The 22,284-nt window shown below is 39.4% G+C and overlaps 1 protein-coding gene across 2 annotated transcripts in view; it reads left to right on the forward strand.

The window, feature by feature from the left end:
* LOC131228013 (putative clathrin assembly protein At2g01600) overlaps positions 1 to 22,284 on the forward strand; it is a 75,481-nt gene that overhangs the window by 31,856 nt on the left and 21,341 nt on the right. The window contains exons 12-14 of one of the 2 annotated variants that reach the window (XM_058223826.1): positions 16,949 to 17,101; positions 17,177 to 17,252; positions 17,353 to 17,471. In XM_058223826.1, the coding sequence (XP_058079809.1) occupies positions 16,949 to 17,101; positions 17,177 to 17,252; positions 17,353 to 17,471 (348 nt within the window). The remainder of the gene's footprint in view (positions 1 to 16,948; positions 17,102 to 17,176; positions 17,253 to 17,352; positions 17,472 to 22,284) is intronic. The other variant, XM_058223828.1, reaches the window with a different exon arrangement.

Below are 22,284 nucleotides of genomic sequence, written 5' to 3' on the forward strand. Positions count from 1 at the left end.
TGAGGTCAACATTATCAGCATCATCTTCATCTTTAGAATTTGATGTCGAAATAAACTCATCTTTCTCCTCTTTTACCACTTTCGCTTTTCCCTTCGTTTTGCTTCGAATAGCAAGTTTTTTAGGACTTATAAAATAGTTGTTGCAAAAGTCATTACAATATAAGATTATTAATTAATAATTATAAGACTATAAGACTAAACAATAAGAATATTAGGTCTCGATGTGGATCCACCTACACCTTGTACATCCAAGTGTTATCTATAGGAAGCACATGATCCTCTCTCTGTGATCCATTCATCATGATATTCCATATTTGATAAGCATATAGGAAAAAGCCCTTAGTCCTCTCTCTTTGCATGACGGACTTAGAGCTGGAGATTATATTTTACGAAGACGAGCGCATTCAATCTCTGTTGCTTGGGTCTATTCCTCTTCTTTGAATGTATCTTCAGGCCAATGAACGTAATAATATAAGACTTTTTCCTATTGGTCATTATATGGTGAATTCATAAGTTGATTAATGAATTCAATAATATCTCACCTGCTCAATAGTACTCCAGTTGTGCTCACAACTAGTAGCACTACTTGTCAAACTTAAAATACGAATAGCTAGCTTTTGCAATTCTAGACACTTGTTTCCGTAACTGTCCCACCATAAACCTAAAACATAATCATATATAATTATATAAACAATAGGAACACAATCAAACTCAAAGAGCAAAATAATTGTAAGTAAAATTACCTGGTTGCTTTGTCGTTTTAGTTAATTTTGCAGTCTCTCGTCCGAATTCGTAGGCCTTTTTGAACTTATCCATTTGCTCATCAATAATTGAATCAGCCATCAGGGACTATTCTTTCGATATAGTCATACGGGCCGATTTTAATCTCTAAATCTGGATGAAAAATGTCATCATACTAAAATCTAGGATTTTAGAAATAAGCCGCCATATGTAAGGGCCCGTGCAACTGAAGATTCCACCATTGGTCTATGATTTCCCATATAGCCGAATATCGCTTCTTCACCTCTCCCAAGTTTTTTGCTATAGCCTCTTTCGCCCGATCCATCGCTTCATAAATATACCCTATAGCCGGTCTATCATCTGAATCAACTAGCCGTAGCACCTTGACCAATGGGAGAAAGGTCTTCTAGCAAAACTTGATAGATGACAAAAAATCCACATCGGCCAAAACTATCTTGAACATGCTTCCCCTTTACGGTCTTGGAGGAGCTGCTACCTTCTCATTCTTTTGAGGTAAACATCAACCTCAAGCCAATTCTATTTTCATGAATGCCTTTTAAAGTCAAGTAACACGTACCAAACCGTGTTACGACCGGTCGAGTCAACTTCCCCTTTGTGTGCTTCCTCATCAAATTCAAGACCTAACAATATTTGTAAATATAGATCATTATAGCCCTTGTTTTCGCCAGTCTTTGAATGAACTTGCAAGTTTCCAATGTCTGCAAGCATTAAGTCATGTAATGTGCCACACATGGAGACCGAACCAATGTTTTCCTCTTTTCCATTAACATTTGACCCGCCTTTACATAGGCAGATGTGCTTTATGTAACTACCTGTACAAAGATCTCTTTGCCCACTTCATCAATAATGGACTTGATTAAGTCCAACAAATTGTCTGCATTGTTTGAAATATCGGACGTATCAACAGATCTCAAAAATACTGTAATGCTTGGACTATTAACCAAAAAATTTGTAATCGACTGATTCACTCCATCGGTCCACCCATCTTACATAATCGTGCATCCAATCTTCCCCAATTCCTTCTTATAAACATCAATGGATTTCTCTATTGACTCAATCTCCATCTTCAAAAATTTATTCCTTTGTGATACAACGGAAGCTTCAATCCTGGCCCAAATGCAACAACCGATTCCATCATAGGTGTGAAGAATTGGCTCTTTACATATAGGAAACGTGAAATAGATAGGCACACACTTTTTGTCTTCTTTCTTCTAGATTTTGTTTAGAGTGGCATATTGTTTTTCTTTTGGCTCATTGTTTCTTTCCATAAAATCATCCATTGCTTTTTTTTTTCCCCCCCCTTTTTCCACCACCTATTTCATCGACATTATCAATAATAGGAACCCTTCCAACATCATAGGCCATTTCTTCTTATTGCTTCTTTTCACCAACATTACCATCCAATAAAATCTTGAATTTTTCTACTATCTCATCACCCACTTGGGGACATGCCACTACATTCTTCTTCGCTCGGGGTAGGTGATGTTTCATTTGAAACACACCTCCACAATATGCCTTCCCATAAAAATTGCATCTTAGGTGGAGATTATTGTTCTCATCCATCTTTGAACAATAATCCCATGTATGATCATTGTCCTTGGTCTTTGATTTCTTTCCCATCTCCAATGCTAAAAAAGAACCAACACGGTAAGTCGGGGCAACACACAAGTGACAAATCTACATATTAAGAAAAAATCTATTTAGGCCCACACAAACATAGAAGCTTATAAATGATTAAAAAAATGAAAAAACTATTGAAAATTTTAAATACATGAGAAAAATCTTGAGAAAATACTATTTAGGCCCACATAAACTCCTAATCTCACCACCCTCTCTCAAAAGAACGAAAATAAGTGATATCATAATGTATATGGGGCCTAAATAACTTTTAAACACAAAAGCTCTAAAAAATAATAATTGCAAAACACTAAAAACACACACACACACACACACACACACACACACACACACACACACATATATATATCCGAAAAAATGCATATTTTCACCTAAATACGAAAGAAATGAAATAGAAAATAATAAATGAATATTTTATACGTATTCTAACCTATTTTAATGTAGAAATCGAATGCAACAAATGACGTTCGATTCCGTTGAGTGACGAAAAGATATATAGATTTCTTTCTCTAGGTTTCCTATAACCCACAAGCTTCAAAATTCTCCAAACGCTGTCAAAAGAAACAAAATAAGTGATATTCTAATGCATGTGGGCCCTAAATAGGTTTTAAAAACAAAAGAACTAAAAAAATTTCACAAAAAAAAAACGGAAGAGAAAATATGGTTTTCTAAACAAAATACGATTTTCTAAAAAAAAGAGAGATTGCTATCAAATCGTACGTTTCATACTGAATTGTTTGATTTACGATATAGTTGTATGATTCAAGTATGAATTGTACGATTCATTCAAATTTGCAATTCTGTAGTACGATCTGAATCATACGAGTGTATGATATGATCCAAATAATATGATTTGGATCATAGATTGTATGATTTTAACAACATTGCCCGTAGGGACCTGAAGAGGGTGGAACCGGCTCAAGAGGCAACACATAATTGGATTAGCGTCAACTAGTGGGTTTGGAGAGAGGATGGAGAAGGGGCATACTATTTGTGTGGAACCACAGGTGGTGGACTCCGGAAAATTACTTTATTGGCCGGTAGTGGTCTACACCAAAGAGAAGATAGGTCCGGAGGAAGTAAAAAAAAAAAGGGTGAGATAGAGTTGTGGTCTGTTTGATGGGGATTTCTACTTTTGTCCATTGGGAGAGAACTAGATCTTGGTAGTAGTCAGGTCGGGGTTGGATGTCAGTTCGTTGATCATTTCCTGTAGGAATTTGATAGTGGACTATCAACGATGGTCGAAGGTCTCCCTGTTTGGGGAAGATGTTTGGTTCCTGCTATGTGGAATTCCTTTAGAACTCTATTATTCGGAGGTGTTCAAGGAGTTAGGTTCCTGCTTGGGAGAGGTCATCACTGTTGATGAGGAGACCGAATTAGGTTCGGACTTAGGAGGTCTCAGCTGTGCACTTGCTTATCAAAAAGAGGGTGAAGGCAGTTCCAACTTACATTTTGTTCAAGAATGATCAGATGAAGATTTCTGTCAAGGTGGAAAGGGAGGTCAAGGGAATGCCCTTGTGATGTTGGGGAGAGATTTGGAGGCTCAAGGATGGAGCTCCGAGCAGCCAGAGTTGTAGCAATAGTCGTGAAGGTGAAGAGGATGAGTTGCTTGTGTGGCCTTGCTGTAGCGTTCTAGACCTATTCATGGCCTAGTCATGTTAGTGCAGTAGAAGAAGGGGAGGCAGGACTCCAGCAGGTGCATGATTGACCACAACTGACTAATCTTACTTTGGATGTAGGAGTGAAAAAGCTCTCAGCACGCGATAGGAAATGGATGTGCTATGCACTTGAAAGGGTAGGAAGGATGGTGGGGGTATCCTATGGTGACTCTGACGAAGATGTAATGGCTTTTGTGCAATTTATTGCTGTTAAGTGAAGATTGATCTTCAAATCGACCTGATATCCAGAAAATCGCCTAGAGGTTGGTAGGAATTGCGGAGCCTAGAGCCCTCCATCAAATACGACTCAAACAACAGGGTTTTTGCTTGTAAGAGGGGTTTTGGGGATAGGTTATCAATGGAGGTTTTATCTTGGAACATTAGGGGGTTGGGCTGCAGGAACAAGGGTGTGATTTTGGGATTTATGCAGGAAGATTTAGCTGCAACTGATCGTGCTGTAGGAAACTAAGTTGTAATAAGTGTTGTCATATGCGATCACATATGCCATTTTGGAAGCATAGATCGCATATGCCATAGTGGCGTATGTGGTTTTATGACTATTAGGCATTATGCGATTGCATATGCATTTATGCCATGGCATATGTGATTATGTGATTGCTTATCTGATTATGGGATTGAATATGTGATTATGCCATCACTTACGCGATGAAAAAATGTAAAATTTTTGAAGGGCTATGCGATGGCATATGCGCATAGGCCTCTTACTTCACATATAATCGCTTATGCGATTTGACAACAATGGTTGTAATCGATTGACAACAAGGTCATTGATTCTCCATGAGGGTGCAAGCAGATGGATTGGGAAGTGCTAAATGCCTCTTGTGCTTTAGGAGCTATCCTTGTGACTTGGTCTCGACAAAAGTCGAGCAAAGTTGACTCCTGGGTTGGTGCTTTCACTGTTTCTATGCTTCTTAAAGACATTTGTGATTGATTTTTTTTTGGACTTTCACTTCTGTCTATGGACCCTGTAAAGCCTCCTAAAGGTCGTTGATGTGGGACAACCGGGATGTTGTATGAGCTAAGTTGTTGCATCCTTGGTGCGTTGGTGGAGACTTCAATGTCACAAGGTATTCCCAATAGACTTATGGGCCTAAAGTCTTTTTAACATTGCCACACCTTTGATCTTGGGTATAATCGCAATGAAGGAGGCCCCTAACTCACTTTGATAAAATCCCTCTTTCAAAGAATTCTGTAACGAAAGTCAAAATAACAATCTTAAGGTCCTCCCAACAAACTTGGAAAAAAGCAAAGGGAAACCTGTCAGGCCCCCCGGCCTTGTCTCTTCCTAAAGAATCTAATGCCACTTTCACTTCCTCTTTTGTTGCTTGTTTCTCAAGATCAGTTGCTTGAGATTCCGATAACGAAGGAAACTCCAGATGGTCTAGGCGAGGAAGGTCCCAAATACCCCCGGTCAAAAGTGCTTGTAAAACCTCGTGATAGCACTACAAATTTGATCTTTATTTGTCAACCTCTTCTCCTCATCCAAAAGATTGCCAATACGATTGTTTCTTACACAAGCACTTGCCATACTATGAACAAATTTTGTATTCTTGTCCCTTCTTTGAGCTAGAGAGTGCAAGATCTATCTCCATTTAATCGATTCTTCTTTGATCCTCTTCTCATATCGGAGGGCAAAGTTGAGACTTCTCTCTCTTTTTCTTTGATCCTCTTCTCATATCAGAAGGCCAAGTCGAGACTTCTCCTTTTCTCATCAACTAAGAGCATCCACCCACGACTTTGAGGTCCAAATCGTGCATTTCTGAAAGAATCACTTTTGTTTCCGCCTCTCTATTTTGAAGAACCTCTTTTTTCTAAGCGACTAGCTTGTCTTTCAGCCGCTTCAACTTCTGAAAGAGAAGAAAACATGCAAAACCTTCCAATTGAAAGGAGGCCCTCCATTCCTTAACTAGCTTGCAAAATTCCACAATCTCCAACCATGATAATTCAGAGCGGAAGGGCCTAGGGCCCCAATTCTCCTCCTCAGCGTGCAACAATATAGGTCTATGACATGAGACCATCCTCAAAAGACTCATCCATGGACCTAATCTTTGGCAACCAAAGTGCATTTCTAGTGGGGCGTCAAATTTCGAATTGTGCTCTACTAGCGCATGAATGCATTGATTTACAATTCAAAGATGGCAAAGCTGGGGTGGTGTGCAAGTTGGACATTGAGAAGCCCACGACCACACTGATTTGGGGGTTCCATGAGCTACATGCTTGGGTGATTTGATTTGGTCATTTATGGAGAAGCTATATGTTGGAATGCGTGAGTTCAACCTCTTTGTTGGTATTGGTGAATGATTCTCCAAAGGGTTTCTTTGAAGTACCTAAGGTCTTCGGTACGGGGACCCTTTATCCGCTTTTCTATTCTTGACGGTTGTTGAAGCTCTAGGCAAAATACTTGAGAACGGTCAATAATCAGGTTTAATCTAGGGTTTCAAGTCCGTGCTGGACAAATTAGAGATGTTACATCATAAATTTTTATGGAGAGGGAGGGCTCTACGAAGAAATTTCATCTCCTCAATTGGGAGGAAGTTTGCAAGCCTCTTTCAAGGGTTGGGGCGGGTGTCAGGGTGTTGGGCATCATGAACAATGGTCTATTGGGTAAATGGCTATGACAGTTTGCTACGGAAGAACATAGCTTGTGGAGAGTGGTCTTATCTAGTAAGTATAGAACCACTCTAGGTGGGTGGTGGATAAAAGACTCTTCGCTCTACAAAGCTTTCGGTCTTTGGAAAGCGATTTTTTTTTTTTTTTTTTTTTTTTTTTTAAAATTCAAAGAAGAAGTTTCTTATTTGGTGGGGAATGGTACTCGATTTCGGTTATGGGAGGATCTACGGTTGGGAGATTGCCTGTTTAGAGATGCCTTCTCATCCTTAGCCAACTTGGCCCCCAACAAGAATGTTATGGTGGCCAATTGTTTCTCTAGTTTTGAAAGAGGTATTATTGGATGGGCTTCGCCTTGCTGAAGAGGGCTCAATGATGATGAAGTAGAGATGCTGTTAGTCTTTAAAGGAGACGAGGCAAACCTGCTGATATGGAGAGATAAGAAATCAACTCAATTTTTGGTTCGGTCCTTATATTGAGAATTGTCTGCCTCACCTTTATCCTCTAATTTTAACTTTCAGGCCTACTCTCAAGTATACACGATTGATTATATAACATGCCATATTTATAGCCTCGGCTCACAAATTTTTACTATTAACCGTGGCCACTCTATTCTTCCTCTCAGCTACTCCATTTTGCTGAGGGGGCTTAGTAGCTGAGAACTCATGTCGGATTCCATATTCTTCACAAAGCTTTTGGAACCGATCATTCTCAAACTCCTTGCCATTATCATTCCTGATTCGATCAATTATGTAACCTTTCTCATTTTGGAGTCACTTCATGAGTTTTTGAATTCTTCAAATGTGTCAGATTTCACTCTTAAGAATGCGAGCTAGGTAAACCTAGAGTAATCATCCACAACCACAATAAATTGTCTTTTGCCGCCCTTGCTTTGAGTTTTGGTGGGACCAACAAGGTCCATGTGTAGAAGTTCGAGAGGCTTTGATGTAGCCATGGAAGATGTCTTTTTGTGGGCAACTTGAATTTATTTACCTATTTGGCACTCCCCACAGACATTCCTAGGCTTCTTCCTATCTTTGGCAACCCTCTCAGCAGATTTTACGATCTCAGGCAAGACAAATTCCTATAGTGGACATGGCCGAGCCTTTGGCACCACAATTCAGCTTGATTGTCTTGAGCCATGTGGCAAACAGATATAGAAGCAGAATTTCCACTGCTCTCAATGACATAACAATTGTCATTAGTGCGCAAACCTCTCATGATTACTTGACCTTTAGAGTCCGAGATCTCGCACATCTCCTTAGAAAACCTCACCGAGTGCTCTTTGTCGTAGATTTGCGAAATATTTAGGAGGTTAATGCTTCATTCCCTCCACATAAAGAACATTCTTAATCTTGGGCAACCCTGGTCCAACAATGGTACCTCGCCCAATAATCTGAACGTTGTTCCCATCTCTAAAGGTAATTGACCCTCCATCAAAATCAACGAAATAACAAAACTGGGTCCTGTCACTGATCATGTGCCTGGAGCAACACTATCTAAATAACGTCTAGCAACATTACCAACCTTGAGTGTTGTGTGAATTATAGTTTGTTTTATCCTTCACGACCCATTTTGTGACAACTTTCTTTGGGCTTGGATTATTCTTGGGAGAGGGGGTTTCTTTCCTAGGCTCACATCTCTCGATGTTGAGTTTCATTTTGGAGACCTTTGCTCATTGCCCGTATTCCTCTCGTTTATCATCCTTTTGGTATTCTCATTAAGGAGGGCAACCAGCTTGAGCAACTCTCTCATCTTGCCATCCATCTTAAGAGTAGGAAATTTCCTTCTCATGTTTCCCCTCCAGTGATCTCTTAGGTGGACTCCACATGGGTTGCACCATTCTTTAGTCTCAACAAATTTACCTATCTGGCTCGAGATTGGGGTGGATCGTGGGATCTTAAAAGCTACGCATTCAAATTTCAAATGACCCACATTACCGCATGTGTGGCAAACCGGAGACGCTCTGGATCTACTCCTAGAAGCGATTGAGTTCTTGATCATAGGTGGGACAGAGGTTGCACTAGAGGTGTGACTATCATATCCTAATCCTCTTTTGTCCCTCGACCTTTTGCCCATTCCTAATAATCTCTCTAACTTCTCTTCGCCTTGGAAAACTTGCGTTTTGCATCCGCATGATGAGACTTTAACTGGTCGATTTTAGATATAACATTTTTTAATTCATTTTATAGATCTCCATTTTTCTTTAATGCATCTTCCAGTTTGTCTACAAGGTTTACGTTATTTTGAGACAAATTAGAGTTGTCAAATTTTAATTCTTCAGTCTCACCGGCCAATTTGTCATTCTCAACCTTAAGCTGACCATACTTTTTAATGACCTTTAGGCTTTCAGTATATAGTTTGTCATAGGCTTCCTGAAGTCCATTATCTTCATCCTCTTCTTCTTCTTCATTTGAGGATGTCTCATGATCAAGGTGTTCCAAAACGGTAACGGTAGCCATAACGGCCACCTCCGTTACTGTTATGATACGGGCTGTAACAACCATTTTTTATTTTTTGAAAAATGCTGTTACTGGACTGTTACGAGGCCATTACGGTCCGTTATGGGGTCGTTACGGTCTGTTACGGGACAGTTACGGCCCGTTTTATTGTAATGGCCGTTACGGCCGTTTCGACCCCATAACGCGTAACAGTTATGACTGTTGCCGTTATGTAACTGATTTTGAATACCTTGCTCATGATTCTCTTCCTGTGTGGTATTATGGTCATCCTCATTTCCCATGTTCTTGATGTCAGTTATAGTAACAATGGTAGAGGCCATGAGAACTCGGAGAGAACCATGGTCTCCATCACTTTGAGATTCTTCTGAGTCTAATTCAGAATCTTCAGGCTCATCCCGGGTGGCTGCCATTGCCTTTCCTTTAGATTTAGATTTTGTGGGACATTCTGAGGCAAGATGACCATAACCCCTACAATTATAGCACAAGGGTTCTTTTGATTTCTTAGGGTATTTACCTATCATGCGCTTTGAATAAAAAGATTTCCCCTTCCTGTTGAGGTTTTTGCCTTTGCTCTTGGAAAATTTTCTGAATTTCTTTGCCATTAGAGCCATTTCCTCATTATCATCTTCTTCACTGTCTTCATCAGATTCATGTTTCTTGTGAGAGGTTTTCAAGACAATGTTTTTGGATTTAGTGGGAGTTTTAAAGTGTAGCTCAAATGTTTGTAGGGAACCTAATAGTTCTTCTACTTTCATTGAATCAATATCTCTACACTCTACTATTGTTGTGACTTTAGAGGTGAATCCTGTAGGGATCTAAGAATTTTCCTACAAATGCATGGTTGCGGAACTTTTTCACCTAGGCCCCACGTGGAGTTACATATATCACTCAATTTAGTATAAAACTCCATGAAGGTCTCATGCTCTTCCATTTTGATATTTTCTAATTAAAGAGTTAAGAGCTGGAGCTTAGAGCATTTTACTGTGCTCGTTCCTTATGGGTAGTTTCCAATAAATCCCAAGCTTGTTTTCCTGTCTCACAAGTACATATACATTTGAATTCATCTTGAGACACAACACAATAAATTGCAATAAGCGCTTTGGTGTCATATCCATTTCTCGCCTTCTCATGGTCAGTCCACATTACTTGGGGTTTGGGTACGGAGTGTGTGACCCCATCTTTCAGTACTTGATTGACCGGGGTAGTCCATCCTTGTTCTACTACCTCCCAAACTGCTGAATCTAAAGATCTAATAAATATTCTCATTCTTGCTTTTCAATGTGTAATTTGATCCATCAAAGTAAGGGGGTCTTGACACTAAACTTCCCTCGTTCTTAGGCATATTTTCTAGCTCCTTTAGGATCTCACTCTAGGCGGTTAAGCCCTTCAAGAGGAACCCTACACAAGAACTAGCTGCATTTACTCCCGCCGAAGGCCTACACAAGGTCTTATCGAGTTTGGGTCTTCAAACTCTTGAAACCCAAATCTACACAAGAAATGGATTCAACAAATGGACTCAAATACTAGCACTCACTTAGCTGGATGAGCCCCATGATAGCGCCTTGTTGAGGATGCTTCGTCTTGCACAAATTAGCTCCTCTTTAGCTCTCACAAACAACAACCTTGAATGAATTTACCATTATAGTGCCAAGGTGTGGGAGAAGGGTTTGGGGAATCACTCTATAGGATATGAATTTGTAGGGTAGGAGAGGGATTCACCTAGGCTAGCATCAGTGTTTTAAATAGCAGTAGCGTGATGCGTAGCTCTCAGCCCTCTATAACGTGTAGCGTAAATACGTAGCGTGTAGCGTAAGCTACACGATACTTCTAATTTTTAATTTAAAAATAGGACAAATATAATAAATAGTGGAAAAAAAGGGGAAAAAAATATAAAAATGCCTAAAAGATGATTCATTTTATCAATTATAAGCATGTTCAAAAAAGTTATTAGTTATCATTTATCAAAAGCCAATCCACATATATAAGACAAATCAAATAATTATCACACCAACAACTTTCTAAGCAAACCACTTTAATTTATAATGTCTAATTGAAACCACAAGTTACAATTATGAAAAGAAATAAAAATCCCATAGGTTAAAAGTATCAAGTATAATACGAGTGTCACATTCCTCAACATTAGAAACAAAGAAAATGTGAAAAAAATAATAATAAAATAAAATAGTAAAAAAATACATTGTAGCTTACGCTACGGACGCTACGCGCTACGTAGCTGTAGCATACGCTACAACCCTTGTAGCCTACGCTATAGGGGATTTACGCTATTTGGGACGCTACGTAATGCTACGGCCACGCTACGCTACGTAGCGTACGCTACGGGCGCTATTCGAAACATTGGCTAGCATTTAATGGCCATAAGACAGAGGGGTTTACCTCTTTCATTTAGGTCAAGGCATTAATGCTCGAGTTCATTTTTCAATTTGAGCTTTGAATGCTCATTAATGATCTTAATCACAAGGATTGAAGTATGAACTCATGAGAATAGAGCCAATGAGGAAGAATATAAAAAGGGAAAATGCTCTCACAAAGCTCTATATGATTCTCATCAAATTGCAAAGAAACCCTTGCAAGGGGTTAAATAGTTTCGTCTTGCAATGGTCAAATAACTAGCAAGAAACAACTTCTTCGATAGGATTGAGAAATTCGAATTTTAAACAATTTACTCGTTGGACAGTTTCTTGTCCATGTTCGATCCTATCTTAGTATCTTCGTAGTATCGAGATAATTGAATTTATGCCCGTTTGCTCACTAGACTTATTTAGGCAATTCTTCGATAGTATCGAGGAGACCTTTGATTGTATCGATTCCTATTGAGGGACTGCAAATAGGATCGAGATCCACTCAATCAGAGCAAAATTTAAATTATGCTTTGTTCACTCCTTTGCTCATGTTTTTGCCAAGTCCATGCAACTCAAATGGACTCCTCCTCTAGGCTATAAGGGCTTAGGGTGTTGCAATCAGGTTTAGGCCATCTAGAGGGAAGAGATTTGGGGTTTTCAAGGTTCTAATGGGTAGAAGGTTAAGATTTACCAAGGCATCCAGTTCATAGGCTTTAATCTTCAAGTCTTGATCACCGTAGGTCTTCAAGTCTTCAATTCTTTAGCTTCCATAGGGCTCATCGGACTTGACAACACACTACACATGCCAATTGACAAATATATGCACTCACAAATTTTTCCTACATTATTTTATTTTTTGTTCCATCCTATCTCCCTTGAGAAATTTCAATAAGAAATCGCAAATATGAAAATATTTAATAATAAAATAGCTAAAGGAGGCTACCAAGTTAGTGCATCCAGGTGAACAAGTATGTTATGTCTTGACTTGCTGAGATTTAAACTAAACAGATTACCCTCTTCATATAGGAGTGATATGTTGCAATCTGTAACTAACATGTAACTAAGGCACAACAATTCAGTTTTATTTATTTATTTATTTATTACTATAAAAGATTGTTAACGTTGAAATTTTATTAAGAGGAGGAAAACAAAACAGTGAAATGAAGGATATAGAACACCACACATTGACTCTATGGGATTACCGAAGAATGCATATATGCCAGCACATACAACAAAAGACCATTATACATGTCCTTGCTCCCTAAATCTGAATTGAAAATGTAGATCTGTGATTTTATAATAGGCAGTTGAGAAAATGGAGACCCCGGAATAACACATTTAGTTGCATTTCCACTTTTTACTGCTGATTTGTAATTGTTTTTTTAATGTATACACTGATGTGGTGACAAAAAGAAAACAGGGGGTTTCCTACAAGAGACGATCGTGGTGAAAAAGGGGAAGAGGGTGACGGTAAGGGAGAACGGGAGAAAGCTGGTAAGAATAGGGTGGAAACTGAACTATCGAAGGGGTGGGTCGACGGCTCTATCTGAATACTTGACTATTTTTGTCGAGAATTTCCCCATAGGGTGAGGGCTTTTGGGGAGGTGGGGATAGTAAGGGAGGTGGTAATTCCGAGAGAGGAATTCCACTAACCTCCAGGGTTTCATTTTTGTCCGAATTAGCTCAGAGCAGGAGGTACAAAAGGCAAATACAACAACTCAATGGTGAAAGTTTCAGTGGCATCAAATTGTGCGTTCAGAAGGCGCATTTCGGTCTGGAACAAAAGAATAGGGAAGGAAAGAAATGGGATTAGGCTAAAAGCCTAAAACAGTCAGAGGTTGGAATGCAGAGGAGGGATTTCTCAAGGGCGACATCTTCTCTTAAACAGGGCCTGCTCACGAATCACAATCACTGGAAGTAGGTAAATCATACAAGCAAGTGGTTATGAATGTAAAAACATGGAATCAAAGGAGGGAGATAGAGGAGAATCCTCCATAGGGAAATGGGTTTGGAAGGCATTTACAGAGTTGGGGCCAGAAGTTTGTATTAATATCAAAGTCTTGGAGGAATTCATGAAGACCTTTTTTCTGTTATGTTGTTTCAGTTTATTCATGCCAAAATGAGGATGATTTGTTGAAATGGTTGCTTCAAAATGCGAAAGGATTACAAGAGGAGGATATGATGGTGAAGAAGCTCCGAGATCATGTTTTTCTTTTATCCCTTGACTGCGAAGATCATGCAAACATCATTCAAACCATGTGCTAATCCATCCAAAATGAAATACTCAGAAAGATTAAAAAAATGGGACGAATGGTAAGTATTTGGATAGGAGTTTCACTGGTATTAGTTCTGGGATATTCCGATGGAATTATGGTTGGATGATATTTTCAAGGAGATTGGAGGTTGTGTTGGAGAGGTGGATGCCTTAGATCCCTGGACAAAATAATAGCGACGAGTTGTACCATGCTAGAATACGGATCAGGGAAAAGATACTTCAATCCTTTTTGAAGGTGATTAACTTGCGTTTTGGGGATTTTAAGGTGCCGATTACAGTGCATCAAGAATCGGAGGACCAGATGGTGGCAGTGGAAGAAGGCAAGAGCATCTTAGAATGCGATTTCATGAATGAATTCCATGAGAAAGAATGCATTATCCCAGAATTGGGAGCTACCTTTATTATAATTGTCCCGAAAAAAGGTGTGGAAAGCTTGCTGGATTTTAGGCCCATTAGCTTACTGGGAAGTGTATACAAGATTTTGGCCAAGGTTTTAGCTTCAAGATTTCGGGTGGTGTTGGGTGAAGTTATTTCAGTATCACAAGGGGCTTTCGTTCAAGATAGGTAGATCGTGGATAGCTTTTTGGTAGCTTGAAAAGGCATAGTGTGTAGTTAGACATTGAAAAGGCATATGATCATGTTGATTGGGACTTCTTGGACTATATGCTCAAAAGCTTGGGATGTGGTATTAAATGGGGAACATGGATTTGGAAATGTGTGAGGTGCAAAGTTTTCAATTCTAGTTAACGGTTCTCCAAATGGTTTCTTTTCAACTACTAGAGGTCTTTGGCAAGGGGATCCTCAATCTCCATAGTGTGTAAGTTAGACATTGAAAAGGCATATGATAATGTCGATTGGGACTTCTTGGACTATATGCTCAAAAGTTGGGATGTGGTATTAAATGGAGAATGTGGATCCAAAAATTTGTGAGGTCTGCAAAGTTTTCAATTCTAGTTAACGGTTCTCCAAATGGGTTTGTTTCAGCTACTAGAGGTCTTTGGCAAGGGGATCCTCATTCGTGACGGTCATGGAGGCTCTTAGAAAAATGCTAGATAAAGGAATAGAAATGGGGTTGTTAGAAGGATTTTGGGTGGATAAATCAGAATTTAGATATCCCACTTGCACTATGCTGATGACACATTACTTTTTTGTGAAGCTGACTTTATGTATGTTGAAAATCTATGCTTGATCATCATTTCCTTTGAGGCAGTTTTGGGTTTAAAAATCAACATTGCCAAAAGTGAAATATTAGGTGTGGGGGTTCTGAAGGAGTTGAAGACTTATGCTCAAGTGTTGGGATATAAGGAAGGCGCTTTCCTAATGACTTAGCTTGGTCTTCCTCTCTACATTGGAAGGCTGCCGATTTGCCGAAGCATCTTTGGGATATAGTGATTGAAAGATTCGAGGCCAAGTTATCTCAATGGAAGACTCGCCAGTTGTCATTAGGAGGAAAAATATCTTTGATTAAGACAGTTATGTCTAATCTCCTACTGTATTTTATGTCTTTATTCAAATGTCCAAAGTCGGTATTGGATAGATTATATGAACTTAGGTGGGACTTCTTATGGAGCGGAGGGGGAGAGTCAAACGTTTCATATGGTGAAATGGGATGATGCATGTAAACCAAGGGAACAGGGAGGGGTGGGTTTCAGGAAGTTGGATGAGATGAATATAGCTTTATTTGGTAAAGGGGTTTGGAGATTTGGGGTAGGGGTGGGTTCTTATTGGTGAGAGGTGATTGTGAGAAAATATGGTCTTGAAGATAGGGGGTGGTGGACTAGGTCATCTTCGTTATATAGGGCGTCTCAATGTATGGAAATTGGTGGCCTCCATAAAACTCAAAGTTTGGGAAGGGGTGGGTTTTCTTTTGGGGAATGGGGCTAATATCAGATTTTGGGAGGTTAAATGGGTGGGGGGTTTTATATTAGGTGATCTGTTCCTGCAATTGGCAGGGATCTCGGCTGAGGTGGGTTTGAGGGTTGATAGATGTTTCTCTTTACTTGAAGAGGAAGTATTTTGGGCCTCTCCGTGTAGGTGAAATCTGAGAGATGAAGAGGTGGCTCAGTTTATCAGGTTGTTGGATTTGTTATCAAATATATCTCCGGCCCCCTTAGATGTGGACTCTATGAAATGGTTTAGAGATAAGTCTGGAATTTTCTCAGTAAAATCTTTTTACAAGTTCGTTAGATGTTTCGACAGAGTTCATATGGTGATATGGCACTCCTCCAAAGGTGGCGGCTCTCGTGTGGCTAATGGGAAGAAAAAAGGTGCTGACTATAGATAACCCCCATAAATGAAGTTTCATTCTTCTGAATGTCTTTCTTATGTGCATGCGAGATGAGGAATCGGTGGAGCACCTATTCCTTCATTGTTCTTTTGCAAGAAGGGTTTTGGACAGCTTCCTTGGTCTGTTCAGAGTGGTATAGGCCTTGGCGCCTTGCCAAAGTCTGTGGAGACCTTTCTTATGTGGCATAGCGGCAGTGTGTCCAAAATTGGGGGAAAGTTTGGCGATTGTACTTGCTAGCGGGTTTTTGGGTGATATGTTTGGAAAGGAACAGTTGTTGTTTCAGTAATGGCAAGAATCATGTTTCTCAGGTTTTTAGCAAAGCTAAATCTCTTGTTATAGAATGGGCTTTTTGGTTAAAGCTTTTAGATGCTTTCCTGCCCTCTTTGGCGGAGTTGTAGTTCGATCAGGCTTGTAATTATTGTATCTTTTAGCTTCAGCTTTTGTAAATAATATTATCATCGTTTAAAAAAAAAAAACCATCACTGCTCTATACACCCTGCATTTTGAGAATCTACTTGCATCAAAATTCGGCTTGTGGTGAATGTGAGTAAAAAATAAAAAAGAAAAATAACATTTAGATGTGCACAAACATCTTGTAATTCTTCCATTATATTTGCTACCTCCTAGGCTTGATCTAGACACTATGGCATATGCTTTCAAAATTTTATTTTATTTATTTATTTAAACTGGTTAAAGTCCGTTGTATTGGATATTGTAAAGTTAAGGTTGGCTCATGTGTTGGTAAAATGCCAAGGCTCTTTGTAGATGGTTTTTATTAACATGTAACACACAAGCCACTGATAAAAAAGAGAAAAAGAAAAAAAAGACTTGCATTCTTTTAAAAAATGATATAATATTCAAGTTGCATTACATATCAGGAATTCCAAGAGAGACTTCTATTGACCTACAAACCAGAAGAACTTCCTTCTCCTTCTGAGGATAGAAAACCTTCCGCAGAGGAACAAATACCAGCACCTGCTAACATAGAGGTTGCGCCTCCTCCTCCCAATCCTGATACAGGAGATCTATTGGTAAGCCTATATTGGTTATGAACATTGTTTTGTTAGTCGACAGTTCTGTTGCTTGCTTACATATCTTTATTGTAGGGATTAAATGCTGTACATCCAGATGCATCTGCAATAGAAGAAAGCAATGCCTTGGCTCTGGCCATAGTTCCATCTGGTAAGTTACACTTCACCTATTTCTTGTTTCACTTCTTTCAATTTCTGCTATTTTTCTATGGTCATTTGCAATGTCTAAATCAGAATTTGGATGGTCTTAGTAGGTGCCACTGCATCTCATGACTCAAATAACATGCAAGCAAATGTACTGGATCCTACTGGATGGGAACTTGCTCTTGTTACTACTCCCAGCACCAATACATCGGTTGAAAGGCAATTGGTTGGTGCCTTCCACCTTTCTGATTTCTGTTTTCCTTTTGTTATGTTTCAAATCCATTTTAGTGCTCGTCTTATGGTCAGCTTGAAGAAAGGGAAAGTAGCATTAATGTTTCCTTTTTTTTGTTAGGATGCTATGCCATCATTATTGATTTCTGTAGGAAACTTGTATGCACACGATTCAATTGACCATCCAGTTCTCCCTTATAAGCATAAAATCTTTCAAGCTTTTGGACATCACTTCTACTTGTATTTTGAATATTCTAGACTTTTAATATTTGTGCTTCTGTTATATCATTCTGGCTTTCCCTAGAATCCAATTTACTCTTAAGTGCATGGCTTTTGAAGAAGCTTTTTAAATGCCATGTTCTTCTCAAAGGCTTACTTTCTGTTTGGGAAAAACAGTCAAAGGACTCCATTTTTAGATGTATTTTACTTAGAAAACCATGAAAATTAGTTAATATGGCATTTGTCTTAAAATTCTTGAGCTTTTCATTAAAATGTCTTTTGATTGTGAATAGAAAGGTATTTTTTAAGAAATGACAAGAAGTACCCTTCAAGGGGCTTGCATTCTCATGGAGTGGATGGCACTGAAACATCACGGGCCCACATTGTGGCATGGGCTCACATTCATATCATTCATCATTTATTTCTCTTTTTTGGTAAAACGGTGGAGTGGGAAGAACAGAAATATGGTAGTTAGCACATGTGGCAAGGTGATGTGCAAATCAGGTCCACCCATATGTGAGGCCTTGTCATATATGGTTCACGTTTCAAAAATCACACCTATTAGAGAATCTGACCCATCTAATTTGTGCCAAAAAAAACTAACGGTCAAATAGGCAGTGGGAGAAACTATATGAGTCATTTGGCACCTTGGATTTGGAGGTAAATGGGTGTATTTCAAATCCAAGTAGCTACTTTTTGTGTTTGGCAGCCCTGGATTTGGAGGTAAATGGAATCAGAGGTATTTCAAATAACACCTTTTTGGTGTGTTTTGAAATCTCACCAAAATGCTGGGATTCCGCTGTAATCTAAATGAAATGCCCCTTTTGGCTCCTTTTTAAAGGCATGAAAATTACACGTGTAACAAAGGTGTCGCTAGGCTACTAATCTATTGTACATGTGGCACGCTAATGATACCCCAAAACAATCCAATTATTGGTTGCATCACTAAAATTACATCAATAGAATGATTTGAACCATCCAAATGTAGGATATCTAAATGGACGGTTAAAAAATGTTGGCGAGTTGCTTGTTTGTGATCCTTACGTTCGTAGCCCACCTAGGGCTTGAAATTTCCTCATTTTTTGGCCAAAGTATATATTTCAACGGACTTATTACAATCATTCTATCAAATATCACACACACACACACAAAATCACCTTGATTTCAATGTAATTGTTATTTGGATTCCAATTCATTCCAAATCCAAGCTCCCAAATGGGCCAATAGGAAACACACACACAATCACCTCGATTCCAATGTAATTGTGATTTGGACTCCAATGCATTCCAAATCCAAGCTCCCAAACAGGCCAATAGGAAAAAGTGATGGGTAGGATTGTCTCATGGGTTTTAGTTTTTAAATGTAAGCCATCTTTGTCTTGGTGCCAGTATATGGGTGTGTTGACCAGTACATCACCCTGCCACAGGTCCTGTGGAGATATGGTTACACCTAGTGTTTAAATTATTGGCGACAATATCGAATTGTCGCCGATAATATTGGTATCGCTGGCTCATTGAAACTGAAAATCTATTTTTTCGTTTTCTTGCCAGATATTGTCGAAACATCGCCGATAATGTCGGTTTTCTGATATTTTCTAAATATCATCGATAATTTATTGTTCCCACCAACCACAGGTGGAAACTGTAGCCAACTACTTCCATTTTATCGATAAAAGGGCTACATTTTCGGCGATAACATCATCGAAATCCAAGAAAAAAGAAGAAGAAAATACCTTTTTTTTTTTTCCTCGGATCAATTTGAAGAGGAACGTTTCAAAGTTTGGTAGCAACGGCAACCATTCTTCAAGAGGTAAGAACGAAATCCCCAAAAAAATTGCATTTTCCGTCAAATGATCCTCCAACGGTGACTTCTCCGTCTTGCCAGCCTTAAAACCCGCTGGCAAGGCTACGAAAATCCAGAGATTTTTGGTTTCGGAGGGATTTTAAGGGGGGGGGGGGGTCGGTTTCAGAGGAGGAATTTGGGGAAGGGTTTTTGATTTTTAACCCTATTTTAAATGGACGCAGATTAGCTACTCGCAGGTTGTAGTGCAACTAATACGGTTGTGATGTTACCAAGTTCTGTGGGTCCCACCATGATATATGCGTTGTAGCCACATCGTCCATCCATTTGTAGAGATCATTTTAGGGCATGATCCAAGGAATGAGGTAGATCCAAAGCTTTAGTGGACCCTGCCACAGAAAACAGTGGAGAGAGTGACCCCACCGTTGAAACCTTCCTAAGGTCCACCGTGATGTTTATTTGAGATCCAACCTGTTCATAAGTTAACACTGACATTAAAGAAGGGAAATTACAAATATCAGCTTGATCGAAAACTTTTGTAGCCCTTATAAGTTTTTTATGGTAGGCATCACTCTGTCCACTATTTTCTGTGGTGGGGTCCACTCAAGATTTGGATCTGACTCGGTCTTTGGCTAATGCCCTGATATGGTCTCTCCATATGGATGGACAGTGTGGATACAAAACATACATCATGGTGGGACCCACATAACTTGGTGACGTAACTAACTCGCTACAAGCTAATCCACATCCATTTTAAGGAAGTGGGTTGCGTACGCACACCCTTAGCATACTAAATAGACTCTGTGGGGCCCACCATCACGTATGTGTCATATCCACGCCATCCATCCGTGTTTCCATATCATTTTAGGGTATGGTAATGAAATTCAAGAATATCCAGAACTCTTGGAATACACTACAGGAAATAGTGTGAATTGAACATATACCGTTGAAAACTTCTTGGGTCCACAAGTTTTGGATGAAGCTGATATTTATGTTTTCCTTTCATCCATATCTTTGTAAGCTTATGAACGGGTTGGATGACACTTAAACATCACTGTGGGCGCTAAGAACGTTTCAATGGGGGACATCATTAACCCAACTATTTCCTGTGGTGTGGTCCACTCAAGCTTTGTCTATACTTCAATTTTGGGACGAACCCCTAAAACCAGTGAAAAATTTGGATGGACGGCGTGGATAACCTATACACATATATATTGTCCATCCGGCCCCACAGTCATGGTCCCACGCCTCTGGGTCTCACCTAAGCCACTCCAGGAAAGCTGCTGGGATGCTTAGGTGGGGTCCACCATGATGCTTTTGAAAAATCCAGCCTGTTCATCCGTTTTTTCATATCATTTTAGGACATGAGCCCAAAAACCAAGTGGATCCAAAACTCACGTGGGTGACAGGAGAGGAAACAGTGAAGATTCATTGACCATCGTTTAAACATTCATGTAACCACAAAAGTTTCGTATCAGGCTAAACTTTTTTTGTTTTCACTTCATCTCAATGGGAATGAACTTATAAACGGTTTGGATGGCATATAAACATCAAGGTGGAGCCCGGGAAGGTTTGAAGGGTAGCAAACTCTTTCTCCAATTTTCCTTATTGTATGGCCCACTTGAGTTTTGGATTCATTTGATGCTTGGTCTCAAGTCCTAAAATGATTTGGAAAAACGGATGGACGGGGTGGATTTTTCAGAAATATCATGGTGGGCCCCACCCAGCGCAGCGCAGGAAATTCCTGCCAAAGCCTTTGGCACAGGAAATCCGTTTCTGGAAACGGATTAGCTGGCGTACCACACCTGGCTGGCGTGTTTACGTCACCAAGTTTTGTGGGTCCCTTCATGAGGTATGTGTAATATCCCAATCGTCCTTCTATTTGGTGAGCTCGTCCTAAGGCTTGAACCGAAAAATAAGACAGATCCAAATATCAAGTGGACTTCACTGCAGAAAGCAGTAGGGGATTGAACATCTACCATTGAAACCTTTTTTGGGGTCATGGAAGTTTTGGATCAACATGATATTTGTTTTTCCTCTTCATCCAAGTCCGTGTGATCTAATGAACATATTGGATGGAAAATAAACATTATGGTGGGCCCTACGAATGTTTTAAGATACTAGTCATTGTCCCACCGCTATTTGTGGTGTGGTTCACTTATAATTTGGATATGATTTATTTTTGGGATTATGCTCTAAAATGATGTCCCAAAATGGATGAAAGGTGTGGATGTAATAAATACATCATTTTAGAGGCCAAAAAGGTAAAAGCCCGTTTGGATACCCAAACCCAAAGTAATTAGAATTCGTTCTGAGTTTTAGATTCTCTTTGAGGGGTCACTTTCTTCTTAAAGAGAAATACACAGTATAAGTTACAGTGCTCCTAGTTGTATCTGTTCTCTTGGACAGTCCAATCGATTAATCTGAGCTATCCATTAAGTCGGGAACACATGAAATGGGCTAACATGCAAAAATTGCACTAGTTGGATGGTCCAGTTTGACATTCATTTGGCCTATTTTCTTTAGCCATCCATGGATGAGATGGTTTTTACTGCTTAACAAAAGTTATTCTTTAGAATCATAAGTAATCCACGATTGGGCCTAACAAATAGATGGATCAGATTATTGATTGGAGTTTTTGGTAAATGATCCTGACTGTACATTTTAAAAGGTCATTGATCAAATGGTGAGTATTTTTTAGATCAGAGGGATGTTTATATGTTACCCCATTAAAAGTTCGCTAGACCTATGAACGCTATAGATCAATGGATTGGATTGTCCATGTGAAC

This window comes from Magnolia sinica, chromosome 15, assembly GCF_029962835.1.
Source record: "Magnolia sinica isolate HGM2019 chromosome 15, MsV1, whole genome shotgun sequence".
Classification (NCBI taxonomy): Eukaryota; Viridiplantae; Streptophyta; class Magnoliopsida; order Magnoliales; family Magnoliaceae; genus Magnolia; species Magnolia sinica.